General features: G+C 41.3%; 1 protein-coding gene across 1 annotated transcript in view; it reads right to left on the reverse strand.

Annotated features, from left to right (window-relative positions):
- Positions 1–27512, reverse strand: part of PCSK2 (proprotein convertase subtilisin/kexin type 2) — a 176507-nt gene that overhangs the window by 142942 nt on the left and 6053 nt on the right. Inside the window, exon 2 of the mRNA XM_067565279.1 lies at positions 7134–7238. Within this exon, the coding sequence (XP_067421380.1) occupies positions 7134–7238 (105 nt within the window). The remainder of the gene's footprint in view (positions 1–7133; positions 7239–27512) is intronic.

Below are 27512 nucleotides of genomic sequence, written 5' to 3' on the forward strand. Positions count from 1 at the left end.
ACCTACACCAGCGGAAGTGGATTCTGTGGTCATCAAAGTTAAGCATTCAGGACACAGGATTGATTCTTATGATTGGCATGGCTTCTAGTATAACCTATACTCACCCATTGGTCCATCACTGTTCTTTTAGCCTGGATGAAAGGATTTGGCAGACAGAGTTGTCTCGGGGTCCACTCATTGCTAGGGGCACCTTCTCATGGCTACTCTAGGGATTAGCTCTTTCCAGGTCCAACACCCCCTTCTGCTGCTTACTGCATGCCCTGCTGCTGCTCTCTCACATGCTGTGTGTGTGTGTGTGTGTGTGTGTGTGTGTGTGTGTGTGTGTGTGTGTGTGTGTGTGTGTGTGTGTGTGTGTGTGTGTGTGTGTGTGTGTGTGTGTGTGTGTGTGTCTCTCTCTCTCTCTCTCTCTCTCCCCCCCTCTCTCAAAGTGCTCGGAGTTGAGGCTTGGCCCCCTGGCCAGATCACTGTGTGTTTTCTTCTTCTGGGGTATCAAAACTTTCTTCCTCCAAGGCAGCAGCTTTCTCTTCACTGCTCAAATCATGCCATTTTTGCAATGGCTGGGAGGGGAACCCGGGCCTACTCTCTACTCCAGGTTCCAGCTCAGTGACCGTCTAATCAACAGCCACGGTCTACACCATCTTAAACCTGGCTGCCGTTTCCTACACCCTCTCCACCTAGCTTCCCTTATTTCCCTCTCTACTGTGCAAAGAGTGGCTACAGGCTCACTCACTGCAGCCCCATTCTGCTGCCAGTTTCCTGGCTTTATACTAGCCCTGCCTGTTCCTTCCCAGGTCAGTTCTACCATTGTTCAGGGGTTACTTAGGCCAGCTAATTCCCCTCAGCTGTGGAATATCTGGTTAATTGGTCTCTCCTCACCCTCACACCAGCCTAGAAGGGGTTAATGAGGGTGAAAACTCCCTCACAGGAATACACTGAGTTGTTGTCTTTCCATGAGGCAATCCCTCCCTACTCCAATATCCTCAATCTCAGCAGGAGATTAAGAAATGGTTCCTTGTTACATGAGTCCTACTTAACTGCTGGGCAGCTACTTGGGTCCATCAGACCATGATCACTGCAGAACAGACAGACAACTTTACTGTTCTTCACCATTTGTGATGCCCTACATGCTTTTGGGGGATGTGTGGTTGCAGTATAAGAATTTCCCAAGGACACATTGTACCTCTGTAGAAAAATCCTCATGGGGAAAGCTCTACAAAGTCAGGAAATGTGGCAAAGTTCACACTGCAGAATTTCCTTGCTATACTCCCTTCCTCTTTGGAGAGATAACAGAGGGGGCAGGGAGCAAAGCAATCAGGATTTGACTAAGTTTGTCAAGTGTATTAGAAAAAGAAAAACAAACACCCTTGTTAAGATATTTTGTAGACGCATGTGTTTCTAAAGGTTTAACAGACTTTCTCCTCTCCTCCAGAAACAGACAAACAAACAAAATAACCCATCTTAGAAACACCAGCTAATACTTAGTTCTGCATTTTAAATGATGGCTTTCAAAATGTAAACAGAGTTTGAATGATCTCTCCCTTGACATCTTGTGATGGGCTGGAGGAGACTTCAGGAACCGACATTGTTTGCATAGACTCATCCACTCTGTGTAGATGTGCAGCTTGATGGAGCTGCTTTGCCCAAATTATTACTTTTGGCTGGTGTTGGATTGCAAGTCACTTTGTTATTGGGTGCATGGGTAATCAAGTATCATTATCCTTGTGTGAATCAAGGGCAGCAGAACTGTGCTTGGTATGCCCTGACTGAGATGTTCACCCTCAACTGAAATGCACTCATTAAGCAGGGGGTAGGAGTGCCAAAGCACTGTTTAATGACAGAGCTGATTAAGGAACCCCTGGATATTGAACCCTGCCTTTGTTGCTGCCGACTCCACCTAGTGGTGAAGTGTTGCTGATAATGTCCCACTACTACCAGGAATGCTTGGAGCTGTTTTTTCCAGTTTGTCTGGGACCAATTCTGGATAGTCTCCAGCCTGTTTAGTTGGGGCTTTACTACACCTCTCCCCACGACGTAACCGAGGCATTTAGCCTCCACTAGTCCTATGGCGCACTTGGCAGGATTTGCCATGAGGCCCACCCATCTCAAGGTATTCATTACCACCTCTACCTTTCCCAGATTGGTTTCCCAGTCTGGGAAATGGATAACCACATCATCCAGGTATGCGGTAGCTTAGCTGTCATGGGGGCACAACAGCTTGTCCACAAGATCTTGGAAAGTGGCTGGGGCCCCATACAGTCTGAAGGACAGTATACTGAAATAACCCCTCTGGCATAGAAAAAGCAGTCTTTTCTTTTGCTTCCTCAGCTAGGAGAATCTGCCAATATCCTCTGGTCAAATCTAGGGTGGTCAGGAATCGGGCCTTGCCCAATTGATCAAATAACTCATCAGTCAGTGAAAGTCATTGCAGAACCTTGTGGTGCCAACAGGCTAAGGCACCAGCACAACTGGGCTAGACAACTGGCTGTGCGATTCTTCGATGACCCCCAGCTCCAACATTTTCTTCACCTCAGCCTTGATTTCCTCCCTTTTGTCCTTTGGGACTCTGTAGGGCTTTATCGTTTACCTTAGTTCCAGGGTTCATGATGATGTGGTGATACGCCTCCATCGTTCGGCCCGGCTTTGTCAAGAATACATCTCGGATCCAGTCGACCATTTCAGATGCCTCAGCCTTTTGATTTGGCAATAAGTCAGGGGATATCTTCACTTGCTCGTGCGAGCTGCTTTCTTGAGGCAGGGCCTCCAGGGTGACCTCTTCATGTACTCCTGGTCAGAAGAACCTCCATAGGATTCATGCCAGGGTCTTCTTTATCCCTAGGCGCCCTCCAAAGAGGTTACTGTGGACTAGGTTCAGCACTGCTCTTGGGTGCTTTTGTGGCACCAGGAGCTGCTGCACCTCCTGATCCTTTATTATGAAGTATTCATTATGAAGCCCTGGTCCCTGGGTTTTCCCCTCCACAGACACGCCAACTATCTCAACAACTTCCTTCCTGGCATTATCATGTCTCAGATCTTCTGCCTGGTCCTGGCTGAAATTCTTCCACACAGGACTGAGCTGCCCGAGTTCAAGGGGGCCTGTCTCTATCTCCTCCCTCCCCCAGTTCAGTGATGTTGTGGCTGAGACCAGCCTCGACCAGACCCTCTTCTGCCTTCTCGGCCTCTCTATCTGTTGTCTGTGTCTGCCTGCCTACAACGGCGGCCTTCTGGCCCTGGATCAGGATCTGGGTTCTCAAGGCCTTAGCTGCCCTCCTTTCGCACTCGGTCTTCCTGACCCTCCAAGGAACGGGGAACAGATCCTGAGCTATATTAGAGAACATCTGGGGATTGCTATCTGTTGTAGATGACTCATTAATTTTGGGATTTCCCCCTTCCTCCAACCCCTCTAATGGAAGTAAGCTTCTAAACTCTGGGAAATCTCTCAATACGAGTATGGAAGCTTAGGGACCACCACTGCTGTCACCTTAGTTGTCCCCCGTAATTAGCTGAGTCCTGAACCCAGTAGCTCCTCCTTTTACGCTGGGGAGAGGAGCCTTTAGCTATGGACGAGCACTTCCCAGAACCCAATAGGACCACTCTCCTGTAGCTGTTTGGCCTGACCCTGTCACAATACATTTGAACATGGCTCTCTCAACAGAAGTAATTTTTATTATATAAGCTCTGAATATGCTTGGCATATCTCAAAATTATTTTGGTGCCAAACATCAGAACATTTTGCACAACTGATCCTTTTTAAGAAATTTAAAGACATCTTGTTGCATGTGCAGTGTAAGGAGATTATGCAGTAACCTCTTTGCAGTAGCATTCTGCTGCCTGTCTCCTAGGACTCTTGCAAAACTGACATGGTTCCTCAAGGGACTTACTTGATTAAAGAACATTAATTAATTGAGTGACTGCATTGAGTGATCTGCATTGTTTTCAACTAATAATTATAATTAGCTAGGAATTGTAATCCTTTTAAACTGAAAAATATACAGACTACCACTACAGCTCATACCGGTACATTTTATTTCTCACTTTCTCAAAAAATGTGGGTAGAAATAGATACAAAATTAATCTTAATGGCTCATCAGAGATTCAGTGGACCCTGTGTTTTTGTCAGTTTGCTTTCTGCTAGGCTGATAACATTTTATTCTTAGTTTCATGTGTTGAATTTATTAACCATGACACTGCTGACATTTATTCCTTAGTAAAAATGGAGGGAAATGGTCTAGAAAGAAGTTGTTAAACTTAGGTGCACTGGTGGATGCAGAAACTATTTTTGGAATTCAAAAGCAGAGCACTGTGTCTGTAGTTCACATTTGCTCTTATACATACACATGGCTAGAGCTTTAATGACTGCTCTGATCATTGTGATCAGAGCCTATTTTATTTGCACTCATAATGTGCATAATAAAAAGTGACTAACCTGTACAGCTGTTTTCTTATTTTTCAGTCCCATGGGAGCTTTGAGGATCCCTTTCTTATCTCACCATTTATAGGGGGTGAATTATTATGGCACTGAAATCACACTTTGAAGTGTTAATAATTATAGTTCTCTAAGTTATGGTGCTTTAACCAAAAGACACCTCTTTAGGAGCCAAAAACCTAAATTCTCTTAGATGATCTTTCAGCATGGAAGGAGAGGAAAGGCTGGGACGGCAGGGAGAAACATTAAGAACTCTAAGGGCAAAAATAAGCTTGAAAGGCCAGGAGTTCATTGGAAGAGAGTACCCTAAAAGCACCAGGGGAGTATTAGGAGATGTGGGAGGTTACCCAAGAAGTTGCTAGGAGGGCCATAGAGGAAATGTGAAAAAGCCTACTGAGCAACACAGAAAGATAGGAAAGCATCTGAAAGATGAAAATAAGGTCAGACAGTGCTTCTAATTTGGAAATTAAAGCACATCAACAGTTATGTTTGAAACTGAACGGTATACCAAAATATCAGGGCTTACTTATGGCCATGCTTTGTCATATTTTGGGGATATTCCCAATTATTTTATTATATGGGTATAGTCAGTAAGGGAGAACAGGTCAACAGTTTGTAAATCTAAGCCATCATTACACCATGTGAGCAGTGCACAAATCAACAGGACAATCAGGAGGCAGTGGAAATTAAAAACAAAAATTCAAGTGGATATATTGCTCATGAAAGGCCCCAGACTGAGAACCGTGGAAACTGAAGTCCTCTTTGCTTCCATAAAATGGATACAAAATAGAGCAGCTCTGAAATGTAGGCTAAATTTAATTAAACAATCTCCACATTGATCTGCACTCACATTATGCAGTCAAACAATTCAAGCACAGTCAATGCAACAACAAATCTGGTATTTACTAATATTGGGAGGCCCACCTTTGCAACATTGAGGGCCACACTGACAATTTAAGGGACACTTACATAGACCTTTACAGGTAAGTAGAAATATTTAAGCCCTGTGCATATACAAAATTTGTATCCGCAGCCAATCTGCCAACATGGTCTGTGGATATAAAGCAGATGTCCGCAGATTTGCAGGGCTCTAGATATAAAATTTGGACCTGAATCAACCCACAATCCACAGACATGGTCCACGATACCCACGGATATGAGGGGATATCTGTGGATTTGCAGGGCTCTAGAAATATTTTTTTCAAATGCATAGAGCTATGCAGCCATTGGCTTGCATGGTATTTGCGTACTCCTGTATCTTTGTTAAATAGTTCTTAATAAACTGAATTTGTAAGGGCAGAATGGTTCAGGGAAATTGGAGACGTTTACTTCTAGGTCTACTAGTTAGTATCCAGCAATAGGCGGTATTGTCTGAAAGTTGTTTGGTAGATTACATGAAATGTAATATAAATGTAAATTATTTCATGTAATTACATATCATGTGAGTTTGGGAATCTCAGTTTAATGATGAGGGGGAAGGGGCCTACATCACACATCAACCCAAAATCTAGCTGGTGCTCTTGTTGGCAGTCTTAGTAAAGAAGCCCAGCAGCGAATGGTCAGGGGAATTCTTTAACCCTTGAAGATGGTAGTTCAGAGTATCAAGAGACATGCTTCACACCTGATTGATACAAAGACAGGACCCATGATGCCTCAACTGAACACTCAGTATCACAATACAATGTGACCTAAAGGAAATAGGGGCAGCCAGCAGCTGGGAGTTGCGTGGTTTCAGCTAAAGTGGCCAGTGTAGCACACATTACCGACTGTCAGATGGGTTGACTACAACATGGAGGGGTGCCATATTGTTAGTGGATCTGTTCCCAAAATCACTTTAATCCTCTCCTGAAAAAGCAGAGAAAGTGAACTGGGAATTCTTCAACTCTGCTTCCCAACATAGCAACAGGCCAATTCTCAGTTTTATTTAACTTAACTTTTTTCTTTTTTCTAATTTTGAAAGATAGTCAGATACCATGATGATGGGCAGGGCAACAAAAACCTAGGTAGAATGGACCAGCACCACTGTTTTTCTCACACAAACAGAAATGGACTTGGGCATGCAGGGGAATAAATTAATCATTTATGTGCTTTGATTAAATGAATGCCAAGAGTGACTATTTTCTTTGGGCAGCAGAAACACTTTTTTTGGTGCTAGCTGGTACTGACCATGGCTTAGTATTTATCTTGTATAAAGAATAAATTCTGAAGAAGAGAAGGAGGAAAAACTGCTGCTAGACCACTGCATTACGAAAAAGGACCTTTTCTTTCTACCAGTGAGACGAATGCTAGGTTGTGGTGGGGCGGGGGGGGAAGGGAGGTTCATTTTTTTGCTTCTTAAAACTTAAAGTTTCATTTGCAAGTGGGACCTGGAGTTTCTAGAACAAAAATCAAAGTCTGATGGGCTGAATGTGCCGTTGGTCTTGTCTGTGTTTGAAACATGGCTTTTAGAACTCATTGACTGCAAGTCAGACTACTAGCAGACAGTGCGGTATTACTAAGTGTGCATAAGAGTGGAAGAATCAAGCTCAAAGAGAGTAACTATGATTGTTGTTTTCTTGATAAAATCAAGGCTTAGGTTGTTTTAACATCTGTATAGCAGTCAGAGCTTGAGTCAGGCATGGAATTACCTGTGTTAAGACTTCACGGTTATCGATGCACAGTTGGCTGGCATGGAAATTTGCTGGATGGCAAATCAATGGGAAAAGCTTACCCTAGGGTCTTTTTCCAAATGAAGCTTGTGCTGAAGACTGCGTCTTCTCCTGGCTTTGGAGATGCCATTATGATAAAAATGGTACCCATCGTCTACAAAGGGAAGCTGGGGAAGAGAAAGAGGAAAGTTAAAAAACCAAACCCAACCAAAAACATTTAAGAACTATGGGGAAAAAATTTAAAGGAGCCTAAGTGCTATTGCCGCTTTAAAGACACTTAGGCTCCTAAGTCACTTAGGCACATTTACCCTATAACATTAAGGTTATTTGCTATGAATATGCAATGTATTGCTTCACTTGTAAACATTGGCATACGTGTTATTCTGCATTCAAGGTCTATAGCATCAGTATTTCTGAAGGGCTCCCCAAATTACATCAGAATTATTTCCTTCTTCCTGAAACATCCAAAATAAAAGGACAAAAATTTCTCTACTGCAAATGACTTAGTATTATCGTAAACTGTATTTCAGCAATAAGGCAAGACAAAAAAAGCTTTGCTGAGCCATTATATTGCACATAAAATGAAGCTATAAGACTTTGGGCAGAAAGCAGAGTGCTTTTCACCAGAGAAATGCAGTGTCTGAAGTTTCTTCTCAGTACTGTGGAATGAACTTGATAAAGAAAATTAAGGAAAAAAACAGACAATCCTATCCATTATTAGTATGTTATAACATTTCTGAAAGCCTATCAAAAAGCTCTAATTGTGTCTCAAGTTCTAAAGCCTTCTGATAATTCTATCTTCACAGACAGATTCTGATAAATCACTTAAATCTACTAAAAGTTGGGGCTTTTTTATTCTTTTTTAGCAGTTTAAAATTGTTACTTCTCAAAATAAACTGTATTTTAATGTTTCTATCATTTCAATTTCAGGGACTTAATTTAGCTGCATTTGCAAGGGAACAATTAAAAGAAATTCCAAACACTCAGAGGTCTTAAAAATGTTTTTAAATAAAAATAAATACATAAAATGTTATCAATGAGTCTGCAGTACTTATGACAATATAAAAATGGAAATTATTTCTTGACTGAAAACTGAGATCAAGGGCCAGATTCCCAAGGGCCTACTCATATCCAATAATCTACTGTACTTCATATGTAACATCAGACAGCAGCTCACATGGCCTAGACTCTGCTTGTCTTTGAGACTTTTTTATAAATCAGTTTTACAGTTATTCAAGTGAAGTAAAAATAGTCTAAAAGAAGCAACTTCACAAAAAGGGTGGCCATTTCTCATGGTAATTCCCATAATCCAGAATACAATCCTGGCCTTCCAGATGAAAACCCTTAGACGGATCATCACACAGGATATATTTGTGCATACCACAGAGTTGTACAGTGAATATAGAGGACAAACAAAATAGCTGGATTAGTTACCATTTGAAACAGTTGCTACATTGGCTAGGATCCTGTTAGATCTACTTGAATGCTAATTAAGAGCCAGATTGTGCCTCCCCTTTCATGGCTGCCCTGTGTCTGCTGGGGCCGAGGGGAAAGCCACAACAAATCTTTTTTCTCCTTGTGCAAACTGTGCAAGGGCTCACTTGACTGCAATCCCTGCATCCCCAACAGCTATACTGCATGTGGGCCTGGCAGCTCAGCCAGGAAGTGAAGTCGTGGACCCATCTCTGCACTGACATCGGTATGCAGGGGGAGCAGGCAAACAAGAGTCTTCTACTGCTACCAGGTACCAGAGTTACTCCTTTAACTCAAGTGACCTAGACTTGTGCTTTTGGTGACAAAGGTCTGTTGGCACCCCACTGTGGAAGACTTGTTATGTATTTATACTGCACTCCTCTGCTTAATGCAGGATATTGCAGGGATTATTCTATCTCTCATTAATCTGTAGTGAGGTTTCTTCCCTATTCCCCCCAGTGAAGTCAGTTTATTTTTTCTTTTTACCAAGCATCCTAATCAGTTCCTATCAATAATTCATTTTTGATGCTTTCAAAGAAACGTGTTCTCTTGGCTATTTTGGACACATCTGGAGAGAAATAATAGACACCTGTAGCTCATTGTCTATGTGCATTTGTTTTTCCATCACCAGCTGGGCTGAGCATACATACTGTACATTATACTACAACAAAACAACTATGGGTATATAAAGGCCTTGAACGTAAGCAAGAGCAACTAAATCTAATCAAGTAATGAAAAATCAGATTCAGGATCATAGTCACAAATGAGCTACTTGAATTTGATTCATTGTAATTCAGAGAGTTGCATTATTTATTACCATTCAGAGGATCATCGGTTTTCATGATAATATTTGCAAATCCCAGAAGTTTCATTAATTTGAATTGAAATTATTCATTACTATTGGTCAGTTTTAGTCTCCTGTTGAAAAGCTTCAATCAGGGTCAGGAAACAACACCAGAAGACCAATCGTTTACCACGAATTGTGAATAATTAATAGTGGTGAATAATTTGCAAAGAGTTTGTGAACCAATGATTGTCTGAAAATTATTTGTCTAAACTCTTCAGTGAATCCTTACAAATACTGAGGCTATTCGGAGAAATCAGGAAGAGATCACACACAAAAGTAGGCCTAAAATAGTTTGATGATTACTACTTCACTAGCTGCTCAAACACCACAAACAGCCAGGTGGGGCGCTCTGCTTTTGAGAAGGCTTCCTGCGGTCCTGTACTGGTTCAGCAACAGCTCATTGACCAATGAGACCACAGGGGAAAGGAACCAATGGTACAATATTGCTCCCCCGCCAGTGATGTGGGGCTTTGCAAATGGAAATGCTGACCATTGTTTTGTAATAGAGTGAAATCAGAATGAAAGGGTTCATGCATATTAAAAAAAAAAAAAAAAAAGCCTGAGCCTGAGTCCCACCACATGGGGCTGAAGCCCAAGCTCGAGCAACTTAGCTTTCTGGGGCTTTCTGGTCATAGGGCCATGGGCAATTGCCCCGCTTGCTACCCCCTAATACCGGCCCTGGCTTTTATATGTAGAAAAACAGTTGTTGTGGCACAAGTGGACCATGGAGTTTTTAATCGCATGTGGTGGGGGGGCCTCGGAAAGTAAACAGTTGAGAACCCCTGCTCTAATGGATAGCTCACTAGCCTGGGATACAGGACACCTGGGTTCAATTCTTGGCTCAGCCATGGACTTCCCATACGACCTTGGGCAAGTTTCTTACTCTACCCTGTACCTCAGACCCTCATGTATAAAATGGGGATAAAGCCTCCCGCAGAGAGAGTTGTAAGAATGATTAAGAAGGAATATTACTTATTAAGAGGCTCTCAAATACTGATGGTGATGAGGGCCATGTAAGTACCCACATAGAACAGAACAGCAAACAGGCTAATTTCCACTTGATGTACAAATATAACCTAGCACTGAGTGCTCCCAATGTGTATCAAGGTGAGAATAAGGCTATGTCTCCACTACTGCCTATGCCAGCATTACTTATGTCACTCAGGGGGTGTGAACATTCTGTCCCCTGAGCGACATAAGTTACACCGATATACGCCATAGCGCTATGTCAGTGGCAGAGCTTCTCCCGCCACCATAGCTTCTGCTGCTCACAGAGGTGGTATTTTTATGTCAATGGGAGAGCTTCACTAGATGTGCTGCAGCAGCTCAGCTGTATCAGTTCAGCTGCGCCGCTGCAGCACTGTACGTGTACACATAGCCTAAGCTTCTAAGGATTTCAGGAATATTTTATATTGATTATGTTCCACACTTCCTTACAATAAACTCTTTTGATGCAACCTCTGTTATAAATAAAATACTGAGATATAACAGATACAGCAAAATCATGACAGAGCTTCTCTATATGTCCTGCTTATCCCTACTCTTCTTTCAAGATAACACTCCCCACATTCTTTATTTTTCTCTTAATAATATCAAACATGTAAAAATTAAATCATTTTTTCATCTTCTTCCTTTATTGTTGATATTACAGTAGCACCTAGCAGCCCCGGTCATGGACAGGGACCCCACTGTGCTAGGTGCTGTACCAATCCAGAACTAAAAAGAAGTCCCTGACCCAAAGAGCTGGCAATCCTGTAAAGGAACCACCTCTAAAAATAAAGTTTAAAATTTCGTTACCAAATAAAAGGAGAAAACAAAGACTATTGAAAGGGACGAGGCTTTGCTAAAGAGAAGAATTACTAGAACATATTTCTAGCTACAGAAACAAGATTACATTTGACAGAAGAGAAAAATATTACTCTGGGCACTGTTACTGCATGTGCGTGACTCTGGGCTGCCTGTTGCTTCTCAGACTACTGTTCCATCTGAAAAGCCAGGGAACAATTATATAATTATATTCAGTGTAGGAGGCAAGTCCATAAGTTACACCTGCCTCTACCTCTCACTGTACCTTCTTCCTGTGACCCCCACTCTTGGAGGTAAAAATTTTTGAATTTGCTCATGAACTTTGCACCTGTTCTGTAGTTCTTCCTTCCCAGATGCAGGAAAGAGGGTGAGGAATTTATTGAGAAAGGCTCAGTCACAAGAACACAGCCCCTAGAGAAGGGCAGCGCTAAGCTGTGCAGCTGCAGGAGTGTCCCTAGAAAGGGACTGCAACCTAAGCAGCCACAGTTCTCCTGCTGCTACCCTACTACACCAGGAGGGCAATTTGCTGTTGGCCTATCCCATCAGCAAATACTCCCTCTGCATCCCCAGTGTTGGCTCAGCAGCTGCACAGATAAAAAAAGTGAGAGGTGAAGGCAAGTCTCCACCCATCCTTTGTCCACTCAGTGCCCAACTGGTCTGAGGAGGGAACATACAGGTGTACTGCACGCAGTTGCTCATCTGCACCTGGATCCAAGGTGTGGGTAATCCCAAATAGGATTGTAAGAAGTTAGGGGGCTGCTCTTTTTTGTTCCCCTGTACATGTGTGAAGTACAAGCTCCAATGCAGCCTTTTTAACCCTTTTTCAGTCTTTACTTGGACAAAACATCTACTGATATCAAAAGGGGTTTTGCTTGAAGAAGAAACAAAGACAACACAGTTGTTAATGAAAAGGAATCCTATAAAGGGTCAAATTCCGATTTTAGATGCGCGGTAGCATATTTTGAGAGACACGCAGTGCTGTCATGGTGCATGCAAGATTAGAAATTGACCTTATCTCTCACAGTAGCCTTCTTACTCAAGAGGAGTAGAAATCATTCCTTAAACAGCAAAGAGAGCAATAGCCAACAGAATTTAGAGCAAAAGAATTTAATATAATCAGAATGGAAGTATGTGCAAAACAAGTATATTATGATGCAATAGCTAAAAGCAGCTAAAGCTCACAGTAGGATCAGTATTACTTGAGGCTCAGTGAGAGATGCAGCATTCGAAGTCCATAATCAGTTTTAAGAAGTGACATAAATGAAGTAATTAAGCAGAGCAAGCTTGGGCCTCAGGCTTATAATATAAGCACGGCCATACTTGGTCAGACCAATGGTCCATCTAGCCCAGTAACCTGTCTTCCAACAGTGGCCAATGTCAGGTGATTCAGAGGGAATGAATAGAACAAGTAATCAAGTGATCCACCCTGTCAGACATTCCCAGCCTCTGGCAAACAGCAATAGCCATTGATAGACCTATCCTCCATGAACTTATATAGTTCTTTTTTGAACCCTGCTTTAAGTCTTGACTTTCACAACATCCTCTGGCAAGGAGTTCCACAAGTTGACTGTGCATTATGTGAAGAAATACTTCCTTTTGTTCATTTTAAAACTTGCTACACCTACTAATTTCATTTGGTGACCATTTGTTTTTGTGTTATGATAAGGAGTAAATAACACTTCTTTACTTTCTCCACATCAGTCATGATTTTATAGACCTCTATCATGTCTCCTCTTAGTCATCTTTTTTCCAAACTGAAAAGTCCCAGTCTTATTAATCTCTCCTCATATGGAAGCTTTTCCATACCCCTAATCATTTTAGTTGCCTTCTTCTGTACCTTTTCCAATTCCAATTCCTTTTTTGAGATGGGGTGAGCAGATCTGCATGCAGTATTCAAGATGTGGGCATACCATGGATTTATAAAGAGGCAATGCGATATTTTCTGTCTTATTATCTATCCCTTTCCTAATGATTCCCAACATTCTGTTAGCTTTTTTGACTGCCACTGCACATTGAATGGATGTTTTCAGAAAACTATTGACAATTACTCCAAGATCTTAGGTGAGTGGTAACAGCTAATTTAGACCCCATCATTTATATGTATAATTGAGATTCTGTTTTCCAATGTGCATTACTTCGCATTTATCAGCATTGAATTTCATCTGCCATTTTGTTGCTCAGTCATCCAGTTTTGTGAGTTTCTCTTTGTAACTCTTCACAGTCTGCTTTGAACTTAACTATCTTAAGTAGTTTTGTATCATCTGCAAATTTAGCCACCTCACTGTTTACTCATTTTTCCAGATAATTTAGAATATCCTTATTGAATTGTAATGATTCATAACTGTGCTTTATCAATCACAAATAAATCTCTGCACAAATCATATTGTACACAAAAAGATTAGAATTTATTAGATTAACCATTTCCATATTTCTTGTATGTCTTTTCTCTGCATTGTCTATCGGTCAGGCTCTACCATTGTATTATATATCACTGTGTCTCCTTTGTATGTTGCCATTTTCTCCTTTACCATTTTTTAAATTGTATTTATTAACAGATCCATTTATCCGTAACAAAAATCTTATAAAACTTTTTTTTACTGCTTAAAAAGAGATAAACATAATATTTACACAAATTCCTAATGATAAATTGGCCTAAAGATGTGGTATTGGCAAGATAAGCTACCAGTTGCTTTCTTCAACTTTGTGGTATTGATCACATATTGTGGTCGATGCTTTTCTACTCTTCGTCTTCCTCTCCCATTTTGTCAGTTGATAGTGTCAGTTAAAGTCTTTCATTATCTCATGTTTAGGTCTAAACTTCTGTTTTTCTTACGTTTAGATGTGTAACCTATTTATTAGCTGTCCAATCAAAACTCTATGTGATATTAAGCTTTTCTCCTTTTTCTTCCTATCTATTTTCCTTATTTTAATATCTTAATGCTAATATTAATTTTGAGTATTGTTAAGGGGGTTTCTCCCTTTCCTAAAAAAGTTCTCAAACTATCAGGTTTGGTGGTGGGTGATGACCCTCTGTTCCAGCAAACTCCAAGAAGTTCCACCACACTACTAAGAGGCTATCTTTTTTCCTTCTCCCCTATAGAACTCTAATGTAGTGAGTTAGTTTTTTCTAGAACCAGAATTTCCCAAATTTTTTATATCTGTCAATAGTTTTAGGGGAGTCACTCCTCTGCCATCACCTTGCTGTGGTAATTCTAGCACATCTAGGAGATGAGTGATCAGGCTTTTATGAGACTCAGAGTTTTCAGGACAATTTAATAAAAGCATTAAGGGGTTATCTGACAGCTGGTACCCTTTTATGTTCCTTATGGAATCTCCAACAGCTTTCCAAAATGTATTAAGGTCAGGGCAGGAAATAAGTACATTCCTAGAAGATGGAAAGTTGATGTTAAGCGTAGACACCAAAATTGAGGAATGGGAGAACATATGGGGCAATGGTCCCAATACCTCAATAAAAACATTAAAAAGAAAATTACTTTACATTTCTTTTATCAATGGTACCTAACTTCCCATAAAATTAAATGAATGTGTGGTACAGGAACAGGCAAATGCTGGAGATAATGTAATGAAATGGGAGTTTTTCTCCTTCTATGGTTGAGAAATTCTCATCATTTTTAGTCATTCTACTCTTTAATCCTTGACAATGTATCAGTCTTTATGTGATCACTTATTACCCATTGCAATGCTGCCTTATCCCAAGTTACAAATGCAACATAACTAAATTTTAAAACATTTTAAAAAATTTAAAAAATTTAAAAAAAAATTAAAAAATTTAAAATTTAAATTAAAAAATTAAAAAAAAACCACAATTAAAAAACCCACAGGCCTAATTCACCACAGAGATACTCTGGGCTTATGCTAATGTAGTCCACTGAACTCATCAGTGTAAATGAATCAGAATGGTCTTCTGGTGTATAGCTTCTGACAGCACAAACAATGAATTAGATGTTGGATAAGTGATGCTGTCATGATAGAGTGACTGCATCATCCAGAGATGTCAAGCACAGCCATCCACCATCATGAAGATAAAGAGGGCAGTCCATAACCAGATGGCTCACATGGGCCAGACAAGAAATTCAAGAAGCCCCAATGGTAAAAATGTAAGTTAACCACTTGTGACTACAATTTATCCTGTTGTAACAAAGAAGCATCTTTTACAGTGGTCCCCAACCTTTTTGAATGAAAGTCCCATTATTTAACACCAGATAAAACACATGCCCCTTTCTCTCATCAGTCATAAACACATAATCCCTATGAACACATCAAATGATAACACTAAATTACATAAATAATAACAACTTACTCTTACCTGAGTAAGAAGCTAAGCCTTCCCAGGCACAGCCACCTCCACATGCTATCCCTCGTGGACTGAGAGTAATGGAGGCAGGCTATGGCAGGTTGGCCGGGCCTGTTCCAGGCCCCCACCAGTGCGGGGCTGCTCCTCTCCAGCCAGGTACCTGACCAGTGCGTAGTTGGTGGGGAGCTGCTCCCTCAGGGGGGATGCTTCTTCGCTCCGGCCAGCACAGAGCTCGGGGGCTGTGCCCAGCACAATTCTCAGGGAGCTAAATGACCTCAATATTACTGAAGCCTCATGGACCCCCTGTAATCTTGGTGCTACCCCAAGGGGTCCCACACCCCAGGTTGGGAACCATTGTTTTAGTTCATATGATTGTTCTGCAAGGTATGCAAGAGCTGATCTGGAGAGACTAGGATATGCAGATCTGAACTGCATCTGCCAGAAAGTACTCTATCGATTGAGGAGTACTTACTGATCCTTAGGAAGATCGTGTCTGATGTACTCTCTGAGAGGCGCAACTATAGCTGAGTGGTGAATCAGGCTTATAACATGCCTTGATGCAACACAGCACCTAACCTGAATGGGAGCTTCATGTAGCTACTTGCATACATAATTTTAAGCATGTGCTTAAGTGTTTTTCTGAAATAGGGTCTAAACAAACACTTGTGCTATACAACCATTAAAGATCCCTGTCAGAGGAATTTTCTGTGCATTGAGAAGTAAGGAAATAACATCAAAATCATGTAGCAACCCAATAGTTGTTTTGCTAGAGCCAAATACATTCCAAACTTCAAATGTTTACGTGTTGGTCTACATCTCAAACTCATTTTCTGAGTGGGTCATAAATACGGTAAGATCGGTTCTTTCATCCCATTATTCATGCAACAGTTCCACCCAAAGGAAAACAAAATCTATATCTTCCAGTAGTAAATGCATTCAGAAGCAGCACATGTCCCCAGTGGATTGACTGGCTCTGTTACAGTTAGTCTGAGAACCACGAATTGCCTTGCAGCAGAAATTAGAAACCTTTTCATCCCACTTACCAAATGCACTGAGGAGGCTTATAAATATTCAATATGCATTTTAAAACTCTCTCTCACTCCAGTTAGCAGTAGCAATTGCTTTACTTTTAAATACACAGTTGAAAGCCATGTCTGAAGTCAAAGGCACTCAACTGCTATAGTGAGAATGGTCATATAAGTATGGAAATAGACAAGAAGGCAGGCACTTTAAGAAACAGAAATAACAAAGCAAAGCAAAAATAAGAAAGGACCAAAAATAGTTGGATTAATTGTTGGGAAATGTTACTTAGGATTACTGCTGTTTCAAAGGTTTGCACAGAATCCACGTGGAATCTAATTTGTTATTTGCCCAAGACATCAGATCAGGACTACAGTTTGTCATTTTATTCAAAATACAGCATTTGGATGCCCAAAGCCACCTAGCACCATGCTTTGTTATTGTTTTAGTATTGCCTGGGAAGGCAAAGCATCGTCAACTCTAAGGATCAACCCAAGCGTCAGACCCAGACACTTCTGAAATCTGGCAATGGGACCGGTCCAGTTCTGAACTTTGTGACTTGGGCCTATCGGGCCTAATTCAAACCACATCTGGGTGTTCCGTGGTAGCCCCCCATTGTAGCTAATCATCTCATATAATCATGTAATTGTATTATCTATTGTTGAAGTTAACCCATATCTAACCAATGGGTGATGAATAGATTAAAGTTGTAGATATAGCTATAGGAATAGGTAGGATAGTGTTATAGGAGTATGGGATTGATAAGCACGTATTATTGGTGAGTGTGTGTTAGGTACATAAGTACGATAAAGCTATAACACAAGGCCTACTGGCTTTAGGTCTATAAGATATGCAGTTTGGTCACAGAAGGCCTCAGGCCTGGAATAGGCTGGCATGACTAGATGGCTGAGAGATTCCGCATATACTGGGCACTGGTATAAAGAATGAGTACAAAGGTGGTGGATTACTGATCACTGTTATTAGTTTATTACTGGAGTAAAAAACATGTCAGCCTTTGATAAGTGTTTGTGTAACTTACATAAAAGAATCTGTGTTGTTTAAAGAAATTTTTTTTATTACATTCCAACAACCCTAGAATCTGGTACCAGCTGGTACCTTCATCATGACCTACCATGTCAAATCAAACCAGAGCAAGTAAATAATTTTTAGGTTTGGAGAGCATGAGTAACCTTTTAAGTATTTGTACACTAGGGGTTGACACATTTGCATTAGTTTTGCATCGTCTGTTGATCCAGCATATCATTGCCTGAAGATGATGACCATTATAATTCAGTCAAAATCCTGAATTTGAAGCTTAGCAACAATGGTTACTTATCTGGGCACTGATATCAACAAAGTAATAGGAGAAAGAGAATTCTTCAGCCATGCCAAGAAACAAGAGAGAGCGAGAACACAGAAAAAAGTAGAGTTGTAGTGCTTGTCTGACAGGAGCTTCTTCCATTTTTAGCAACAACATACGGCCACTGAGAATAAAAAAAAACAGCCTCATAAAATCATTCGGCTAAATGGCTCCATAACTGCCGCACATACAGTAGACAAACATACTACATTATTTAGAATAATAAAGTAAATATGATTCCGCCAGAAGCTGAAATCAACACAATTATCTCAAACAGATGTTAATGGTGCAAAAATTAAGACTGATAATTTTGGTACATTTTAGTCATTCTGTAACTTAAAAAGAAAGTAAAGTAAAATTTCTTGCTTTCTTTAGATGCCAGGGGCATGCTTTCTGATCTCGCTTATGCTGTTGGTGGCTTCAGTGGAGTTACTCCTCAATTGGTGCATTGTAAATGACATCAGAACCAGAAATCTGCACAATCAGCTACACCACCTCTGTTCTGATGTGATTTACATTTTGAAGATTACCCTAAAATAATTAGATTTTCTTCTCCTCTTACTCTATATCCATAAGCAGTCCTTTTATTCTTTTGTGTTTATGGATTCTCTGTCCAACACTTCCACTTAGTGGATCCCAATACTTAAAAATCTATAACAACACAGAACTATCATTAGTGAGGCCACCACTTGACAGACCATTACAGAACTTCAGGGTCACCCTGGAAATGCTAACCCATGCTCCAATAATGGTCCAAAGGGATTATTGGAATCTCCAAGTCATTTGCAAAAGTCATCCCACCCCTCAAACGTGAAACTCGCCATAGACATACATCCTTTTGTCACCTCCAGCAGGGAATATTAAAATTCGCACTTTCTTAGGCTTCCCCTGAAGGGGATGCAGAAGCTTTTGACGCATCATGCAGTTCACCTGCTCCTTAATACAGGTGCATGGGAGTGAGCAATACCTGTTCTATGCAACATGCAATGGTTGCCAGTAAGCTGGAGAACTTCATGCTCTTCTAGAGTTCTTAAGAACCTAGTGGCAAAGTATCTGCATGACTCTCTTTCACACTCCTGTCCCACCAGGGCACCTGACAATCAGCTGGATATTTTTTACTCGTTGTCTCAAGGTTCATTCTGTACTGAGTTTCAGAGGCTGAGCCTCTGTGGATGGCTTCAGAACTCAGATGTCCTTCCTGTTTATATCATTTTGTTCAATACATTGAGTTTGCTCCATTTTGGTCAGTTTCCTATGTACATTGTAGGGGGTTAGTGGTGAGTTATTACATTCAATGGCAAAAACCCTGCCCTCACACGGAATTAGGGCTGCTTGGTGATATGTCGTCTCCTTGCAGAACACAGAGTCGCGCAAAACACAAACTTCTGAAAACCAGGAAATGCTTATGCAATCTACACTCTGCCCTCTTTCAGCAATATGCCAATACACCATATTCACACACGCACACACACACACCTTTATTCTGCTAGCCCCACCGTTGTGAAATGTACAAGCTCTTCACCTCCCTTTTACAGCCCATTCACTCTCACCTACAGGATTCCACTGAACACTATTAAAGGACAAAGGGGAGCAGGGGAGGAAGGTTGAGCATACTCACCTTCCCTCTGGTCCCCTGGAGCTGGCATCCAATGGGAATTATTTGGTGCAGTCAGTTAGATGGAGGCAGTAGCTGGGGCTGCTTGGTAATGGTGAGTGTATGATATGGGGACATGTGTGGATTACTTTGAGGTGTGTGACAGAGCTGTGATTATTATATGAGAAGAGCTATGTTTTGCACCCTCCCATGTGTATAAGAAAAGGGAATTAGCATGACATGGGGTTTTATTACGAAGAGTATTGTCAGTGGCGATCTGGGATACAAGAGAAATCTAAGCATTTATTATCTGCATGCACTGCAGGTAAAGTGAGTGTACTTGGTGCCAAGTGTAGCTGTGCTGAATGACAGGGACAGTAAGTAGCTCTGCTCAGTAGAGATGTGTTTGTGAGATCTGAGGCTTACTCTGAGGTGTGCGACAGAGCTGTGACTTCCATATGAGGAGATCTATGTTTTGCACCCTCTGGCATGTGAGGAAAAGAAGAGGTGCCTGTGTGCTTGCCAGATAGTAGTATGCATCACTTCCATGCGGGATTGTGGAGGTTATGTCAGCAGCAGGGCATAGGCAGTTTATTACAAAAGATATTTTTAGCTGTGAGGTGGAACAGGAGAGGATTCTAATGCTTTTTAATGGTGGCTAAGTGAAAGTGTAGGTTGAGATGGTACTGGTGAATAAGTGTAAGGGAGTTGTAAAAGGCTGTGAAGTGGTTCTTTAACTGTACACATGTGGATTCTCTCTGGGGAATTGGCTGAGTGCATGAGAGCATACTGCAGGATCTGGAAGCTCCTGATTCTTACAGTGCCAAAGGCCAGTGGGTGTATGTGCTGTGTGCATGTGGAGGCATTGTCCAAAGAGGATAGTGCAAAAGTGATGCAGGCAACCTTTTTTTAAAGTGTCCATTAATAATATTTGATGTGATCCTGTAGGGGAGAATGAATGGGTTGTAAAAGGAGGTGAAGGGCTTGTACATTTCAGCAACTGTGGGGTTGGCAGAGTAAAGGGGTGTGTGTTAACGGGGACCATTTCTGAAAGGGGGCAGGGTTATGGCTGAGTTGGTAACCTTCATTCTGCATTTCCTGGTTTTCAGAAATGTGAGTTTTGCTCAACTCAGCATCCTGCAAGTGGACAAAAACATCACCAACCAACCTTAACTCTGTGTGAATGTAGGTTTTTTACCATTGAATTTCCCAGTTTTCTGAACCCAGAAAGGTATGTGGTTGGTAGGAGTCATTAGTCATTTAGGTAGTTCTGCATGTCATGTCCTGCAATTTGCACGCAGAACCAGCCAACCCTCCACTACCACAACATCAGCTGATCTCCACCAGCCCTGCTTCAGAACACCTCCCTGGCCACACCCCTGATTCATTTACTACATTCCCCCTTCCAACCTGGCTCCCTCCAAACTACTGTACCCAGGCCTGCCTGCTCCCCACCCCCAAATTAGGAATGCATATCCTCTGAAGTATTCATTCTCTGGCATACAAACATTTCTATTGCTGTTATTTCTCTGACCCCACTCATAACCTGACTTACATGCGGTGCCTGGAGTGAAGAACAACCATGTTATAGTGGAATGTGTTCCTGCTCATGTTTTACAATGGTTGGAGAGTTGAGTTTGTGGTAAGTCCTCTGCTGTCTGCCTTGGCTTCCCATAGAATTTCAAATCAAGTAAAAGGTCTCAGGCCTTACCCCCAAAGAGTTATATGGCCTGAGCCTAAGATTCCCAAAAGACCATTTAAAGGTCTAGGACAAAGACCATGGTCATCAACTTAATTCCTCTGGCACAAGGGAAATCTCAACAGTTAAGAGTGAAGTTCAGCTGTGCAGGAGATAGAACGTTATCAGGGGTGGTCCAAGACTATGGAATGAACTCCCCCAGGAAGTAAGGAGTATCACAAACTTCACCATCCACTCCAAGGGCAAGACATTTCTTTTACCTTGTCTTCTCTAATATAAATACATAGCAACAGGTATATTTAACACCACTGCCTTTCAAAACAAGACACTCCACACACTTTTTCCTCTGGGGAGAGGACAGGAGAACAAACAACACATGACAGGTTGCTTAATACACTATTGGAAGACACTCAGATACTCGAGTGATGAGAGCAGTATAAAAACCTACATAGAATAAAATCCAAGCCAGCGAGAGAAATCACAGACAGGGTTTCTGTTCCAAAATACCAAGAGATTAATGTTTGAGAGAAAAATCTAATAGATGTACCCCATCTCTCAAAAGCAAGGTGTCAAGCTTGTAATATTTCTATGCCATACAGTATGCTTTTTTTGGTCAGCCATGAACCCTCCAGTTTCCTGATTAATGTTCTTCCAACACTTATTAGCTTTCATATTGACACAGTAGCAATTATGAGACTCAGCCAAATCAGAGAAAACTATCACAGCTCTTGGACACAAATCTCTAGTGAGGTCCAAATCTGCTTTCAGAGGTTGTATGAGGTGTACGTCAGGAATAAGGCCCAGATCATTTTCACCTGAGTGAATTGCCAAAACTGGTAAATCACAACCTCCTAAGTCAGTGGTCATAGATGCTGCAGAGTGGGCAAAACATGATTCCAAAACAGACCAGCTCTCTTCACCCAAACTAGCCTGTAGTCAGCAATCCCCATGTCATGGCATCCTCCTTGCTCTCTCGCAAGCTTCTGCAACCTTGGGATTCAGGAACTGCACAGAATCCATAAACTGGCAGCCTTGTATAGTTCTCTCCCCTCAGTGGTCAAGGTACCTGTACTGTCAGATCCAAATCTCTGTGCTGTGCATCTTGGGAAACATTACATTAATCTGCTCCAAGATCAGGAAGTAACCACTTGCCATCCCCCTTTGCCCTCTCCCATCCCAACGGGCTAGTAAAATACAAATGTTCTCAAACAACCAATCCAAGTCTTGTCTACCACCCATTCTTATTTCTTTCCCCCTCTGCAGCCACAACCCCTCTCCCTTTCTCTAACCCTCTAGTCCACACACACCCATCCCCACCCACTCTCTCACACACACACACAAAGTCCTCTGGCTTCTCCCCACCCATTCTAACAAAAATTTTGATAGATCAGCTCCTAACTATTCTGCTGTGTTCACTGTAAACCTCCCCATAAAATACGTTATAACAGACAACATGAATCATTAAATCTTTATTGCACATTTGGAAACATTACCGGCGAGGCATTCACTGACGGGGCAATAGCATCAGCATGTTGCCTCAAACTACCCCAGGCCAACAAATGTGGCTGCCCAGAAACCCCCTCATGTTGGTTTTGTTTTTCCTTTTATTGCAGCATGTGCACTGTAATCCTTCCAGGCTGCACATCTGTGCATGGGAAGAAGTGAACATGTTCTGAGACACCATTCCACAGTTTGGGACCTCCCAAGACTCTAGTGGGTGCCAAGCACTAACCTGGGTAAAACTTGACCAGCTGAGACCAGCTGGATCCGCATCATATCAATGGTTTCATCTCTAGTTCTGTGCAAAAAAATTTACCCTCCCTTACAAACATTTTGGAAAATAGCTATTTGTGGGAGAGGGGCTTATATTGCCACAACCAAGCTCAAATAATCCCAAACAAGGCTCACCACCCTTATCCTGCACCCTCCTAGGCACACCACATTTCAAAGGAATCTGACCAAGCACAGATTTTAGAGGACTTCAAAAGGTTGACTTTAAACAGAAATTGTGATGCAACCTTAACTATAGTGGCACTGCTGCACCACTGTAACAACAACCAAGGCAACTTGTATCCCTAAGAGCTCACCATGTAAGTGAATTGGTGGGTGGGCACAAGATTTGTGCATGGGTTGGGCTGCACATGCATAGCTGTGGGGTGCTGGGCGGTGGGGGTGTCTTGGCAGAGCTAGGCAGTATAGGAGGTTGGAGTTCAGATTTGAGGTACACCAGTAGAGCTGTGGTATACAGGAGGGTTGGGGTGCAGTGGCAGAGTTGTGGGGTGCCACAATTCCCTTACCTGATTCCCCCAGACTCTCTCCCTTCCCTTACCACCATCTATCCCCTCCCTATAACTTCCCTCTCCCACTGCAGTCCCAAACCCCTTTCCCCCTATTCCTCCACTGTTCCCCCCCAAGACCCCTCCTCTCCCAGGAATCATTCACATGCTTATCTTTTCCCCCATATACTTTGATTACATTCCCTCCAAAATAAAATTGCCACCCATTACTTGAAAATTGTAGCAACCTCAAGCCATTCCAAAATGCCTTTTATCTTAAGTGGGAGGACTGTGATTAATTTATCCTTAGTTATGTTAACTGAAGGGTGAGTTCACAGCCATCAATCTCAATGGTCTGTGATTCATCCAGTCATCCTTAGTACCTCCCAGTTTAACAGCTCAAGGCAGCAGAAGGAAAGTTTCTTTGGAGGTGGGGTTGTACCTCAGGAATCCCTCAGAGAACAGAACCCCACGTTTGGATCACTAACATTGCCCCATGCCCCCACTCCCCAAACTTTCAAAGCAACCCAAGTAACCATTCTGATTTTAGAGCACTTACAAAGGCATAGCAAATAGTGGGAACGGAAACCCTCCAGCTGTTTTTCTGTATTGGCCTGCGCATTTAAAAAAAAAAAAGTACATTTTCTTACAACCGTTCTCAGTTTGGATCCCCCAAAGATTTAGTGAGTATCATGGACTACCTTGGGTAAAATTCAATAGATTGAGACCATTTTGATCTGCATGACATCAAGAGTTTAATCTCTAGTCCTACACAAAACAAACAAACAAAACAAAAAAACCCTAGAATTTTTTTTGAAAAATGGCTCTTTTTCCAGGCTTATGTGTCCTCAACCACTAGTTCAAATGACCCCACATTTGGGTCACTTACCCTGCCCTGCACCCTTCTCAGGCACACTAAGATTCAAAGGAATTTGACTAAGCATGTCAATTTTTTCAGAATTTGGCAAGGTCGACCTTTAAACAGAAGTCAAGACCCAACCTATAACTATAGCACTGCCACTGCCCTCTTATAATGAATCATTGCCTGACAGAGACAGTGTTCTCCCCACTGGACTATAGCACCTGCCTTTCTAATCATGGCTCTGATACTCATTTGCAATTTGGCTATGGTACATACGGCCTAATTTTCAGAGGTGCCAAGCAACCACAATTCCTACTGATTTTAATGAGAGCTGCAGGTGCTCAGAGCCCCTACAAATCAAATCACTCACCTCTTTACAGTTCAGTTGTCTTGCCTGTAATATGGGGGTAATAATACTTATTTGCCTACCTCACCTGTTAAAAATTCACAAATGTTTGTACAGTGCTTTGGAAATATTAAGCGCCAAGTATAATTATTGTATACATACATTCTGGTGCTTGTCTGGCAATAGACATTCAATAAATATTTAAATCAATTTAAATACATGGCAGCAATTTCCTCATCATAAAAACCACATCAGCCTAAATGAAGAGCCATGTTACTAAGCTTAAGCAATTATCCTAGCAATTTATCTTCTCAGAAGGTAGGGGTACATAATATCTCCCTATATAGCAGGAATGGGACCACTGAAAACAATAGCCCCCTGCTAGCAAAGGCCAGTTTGGCTAGATGTCCTTTTCTCCCTTTTCTTTGTGATGCAAGTGATCTAACTGCTTCAGTGCATAGTAAAGAGAATAAATATACTGAAAACTGGGACAATATTAGCCCCAGAATTCATACAGAGGTGACTTCAGAGATAATGCTGTTTTCTTCATTCTAGTAAAGTTCCCTGTTTAGGGTTAGAAAATGATTTACTGAGATTCTTTAGCATTGTCACATTATAACACCTGGCCAAAATTCTGCTCTCATTTACACCATCATGAGTGTGAAATAATTCATTAGAACCCAGGGGAGTTCACCCTCTGTTAGGAATAACATTAGATTTAGGAGCTCCCTGGAGGAAACAAAAAAGATGAACTAAACTCACTGTTGCTTGAATGATGGTAGTTAAAGGAGGAAAAAATAGCACCCCACTTTCAAGAGCCCTTTTTTATTGACTTTTCAGGCAGCTGCAAAATAAGACTTTATTGGTTGTTAATACCAATTAATAAATAACAGCAGTTTATTGCCAGCATAAATTGAGGTTAATCTAGTATTGCTGATATGTTATCTTTCTTAAATTGCATCAATCAAGTGAGGCAAATGTAGGCTTTTAATTAGTTGCTTTGTATGTTTCAGCCTTTGGATCCTGGAAAATTCTACTGGGATACCATATGTTTTGGACCTAAAACACATGCAAGACAGACAGACAGACAGACAGAGAGGGTAATTGTGTTTTGGAACTGTATGAAAGAGTCTGCATGCATGTGTGTCTGAGAGAAAGAAAACAGTTGTTTGTGGGATTTTTGAGATTGGTTCACAATGCAAAATGTGGATCTAGATTTCAAACACCTGAAATTTCAGGCCTGTTTAGATCTGGGGTTTGGGATCTGCCCATTTGAATCCTGCAGATTCCTCACTTCCACAGGATTCCCCAGTGTGCTGCCCATTAAGCTGGGCTGACTGTGGCTTGGTGGTTACTTACCACACTAGAACATCTCTTAGGCAACATTCATTGAGCCTGCTCTTCATCTAGTGTAAACAGAGTTAGACCAATATATGCCAGTCTGGGATCTGACCTATTGTTTTTAAGTTCTCCATTTACTGAAAGAGTTACTCCCATGTTTATATTTCTTCTCTTGAAGATTTTATCTGAGAAACCTCAACACAATGTAAGTGTACATTCCCAGTTGTCCCTGTATCGTTTTTTTAAAAAGTGAAACAGACAGAAGATCCACAATGTCTTTACAGGATGAAAATGTTGTCTGTATATATTGAAAGAATTGCTATAAATGTAACATTATCCAGAGTTTGAGTGGTGTTCAGTAAACAATATTATAAATGCATGCAACTTTATAAGCAGCCAGAGTTTTTTATCATTAGGACATCTACGTGATTACAAATGTACAGCACACAAACAATAACAAACTTTGATGGAGTTATTTCTAGAAACAACCTTTGTATATCTGCATTTTGCCAGCAAACAGAAATTACTCATGTTTCTAAACAATAACAGATGAATTACAGAGGAGACCAACAATAGGGAAATATGAACTTCTCCTTTTACATTCCATGCTCTTAAACAAAATTAAAAAGCTACAGCTGAGTAGATAATTATTTCAACCTTAACTACAGAGTTCACTAGCAGTGAAAGCTGCATTATTCAGGTCTATAGCAAATAAGAAGCTGTCGAGAAATTGGTTCATGGATGTTCTTTACTGTCATAAATTCTTCCTTCTTTTTTTCTGCACTTTGTCGTGTGTGTGCACGTGTGACAACTGGTTTGTTTTTCTTTGTGCTCCAATACCAATTTAAAGTGTTTCCTACCAGTGCTATGCCTGCATCCTTGGGAGAATGCAAAAACACTTTTCCAGACATTATGGGCCAAGTTCTTTTCCCAGCTACCCCAGTGCCATACTGGACTAACTCCACTTATATCAACAGAATTACTCACTGGTGTACATGAGAGCAGAATAGCCCTCCTTGCTTCATACCTTGGCCCCACTGATTCAGTGTTTGGATGCCAGGTATTAAGAAATGTCTCTTTAACTGGCAAGGATCACTCAAAATCCAGCCTCCTATTTCTCTCCTCTCAGTTACTTTCTTCATAGGTTTTTTAAAAATGGGGAACTATTAGTCAGAACCCAGCAGTGTGCAATATCAGCAGTCAGATCATATATTTCCTCCTGGCTAATTGCTTTCCATCTTCTGAGCACATCATTTCAGACACCCAGAAGCGTGGGAGTATGCATCATTCCCTTCTGGACATGTCAGAACCACCACGCTCTTGCTGCTCAGACAATATGTAGGACATTTACTTTTTCATATCTTTTAGTGCAGTTTTTATTATTTAAGTCTGATCTGTGAAAAAAAGCTTCTAGTTTCCTCATGAAGTTTAAGTATCAAAGTGTACCTTTGGTTGATCATTTCTTTATTGTTTTAATGAGAGGTTTTCCTATTTTCATAATG

This window comes from Emydura macquarii, unplaced genomic scaffold, assembly GCF_026122565.2.
Source record: "Emydura macquarii macquarii isolate MOO-44397 ecotype Brisbane River unplaced genomic scaffold, CSIRO-AGI_Emac_v2 contig_2676, whole genome shotgun sequence".
Lineage (NCBI taxonomy): Eukaryota > Metazoa > Chordata > Testudines > Chelidae > Emydura > Emydura macquarii.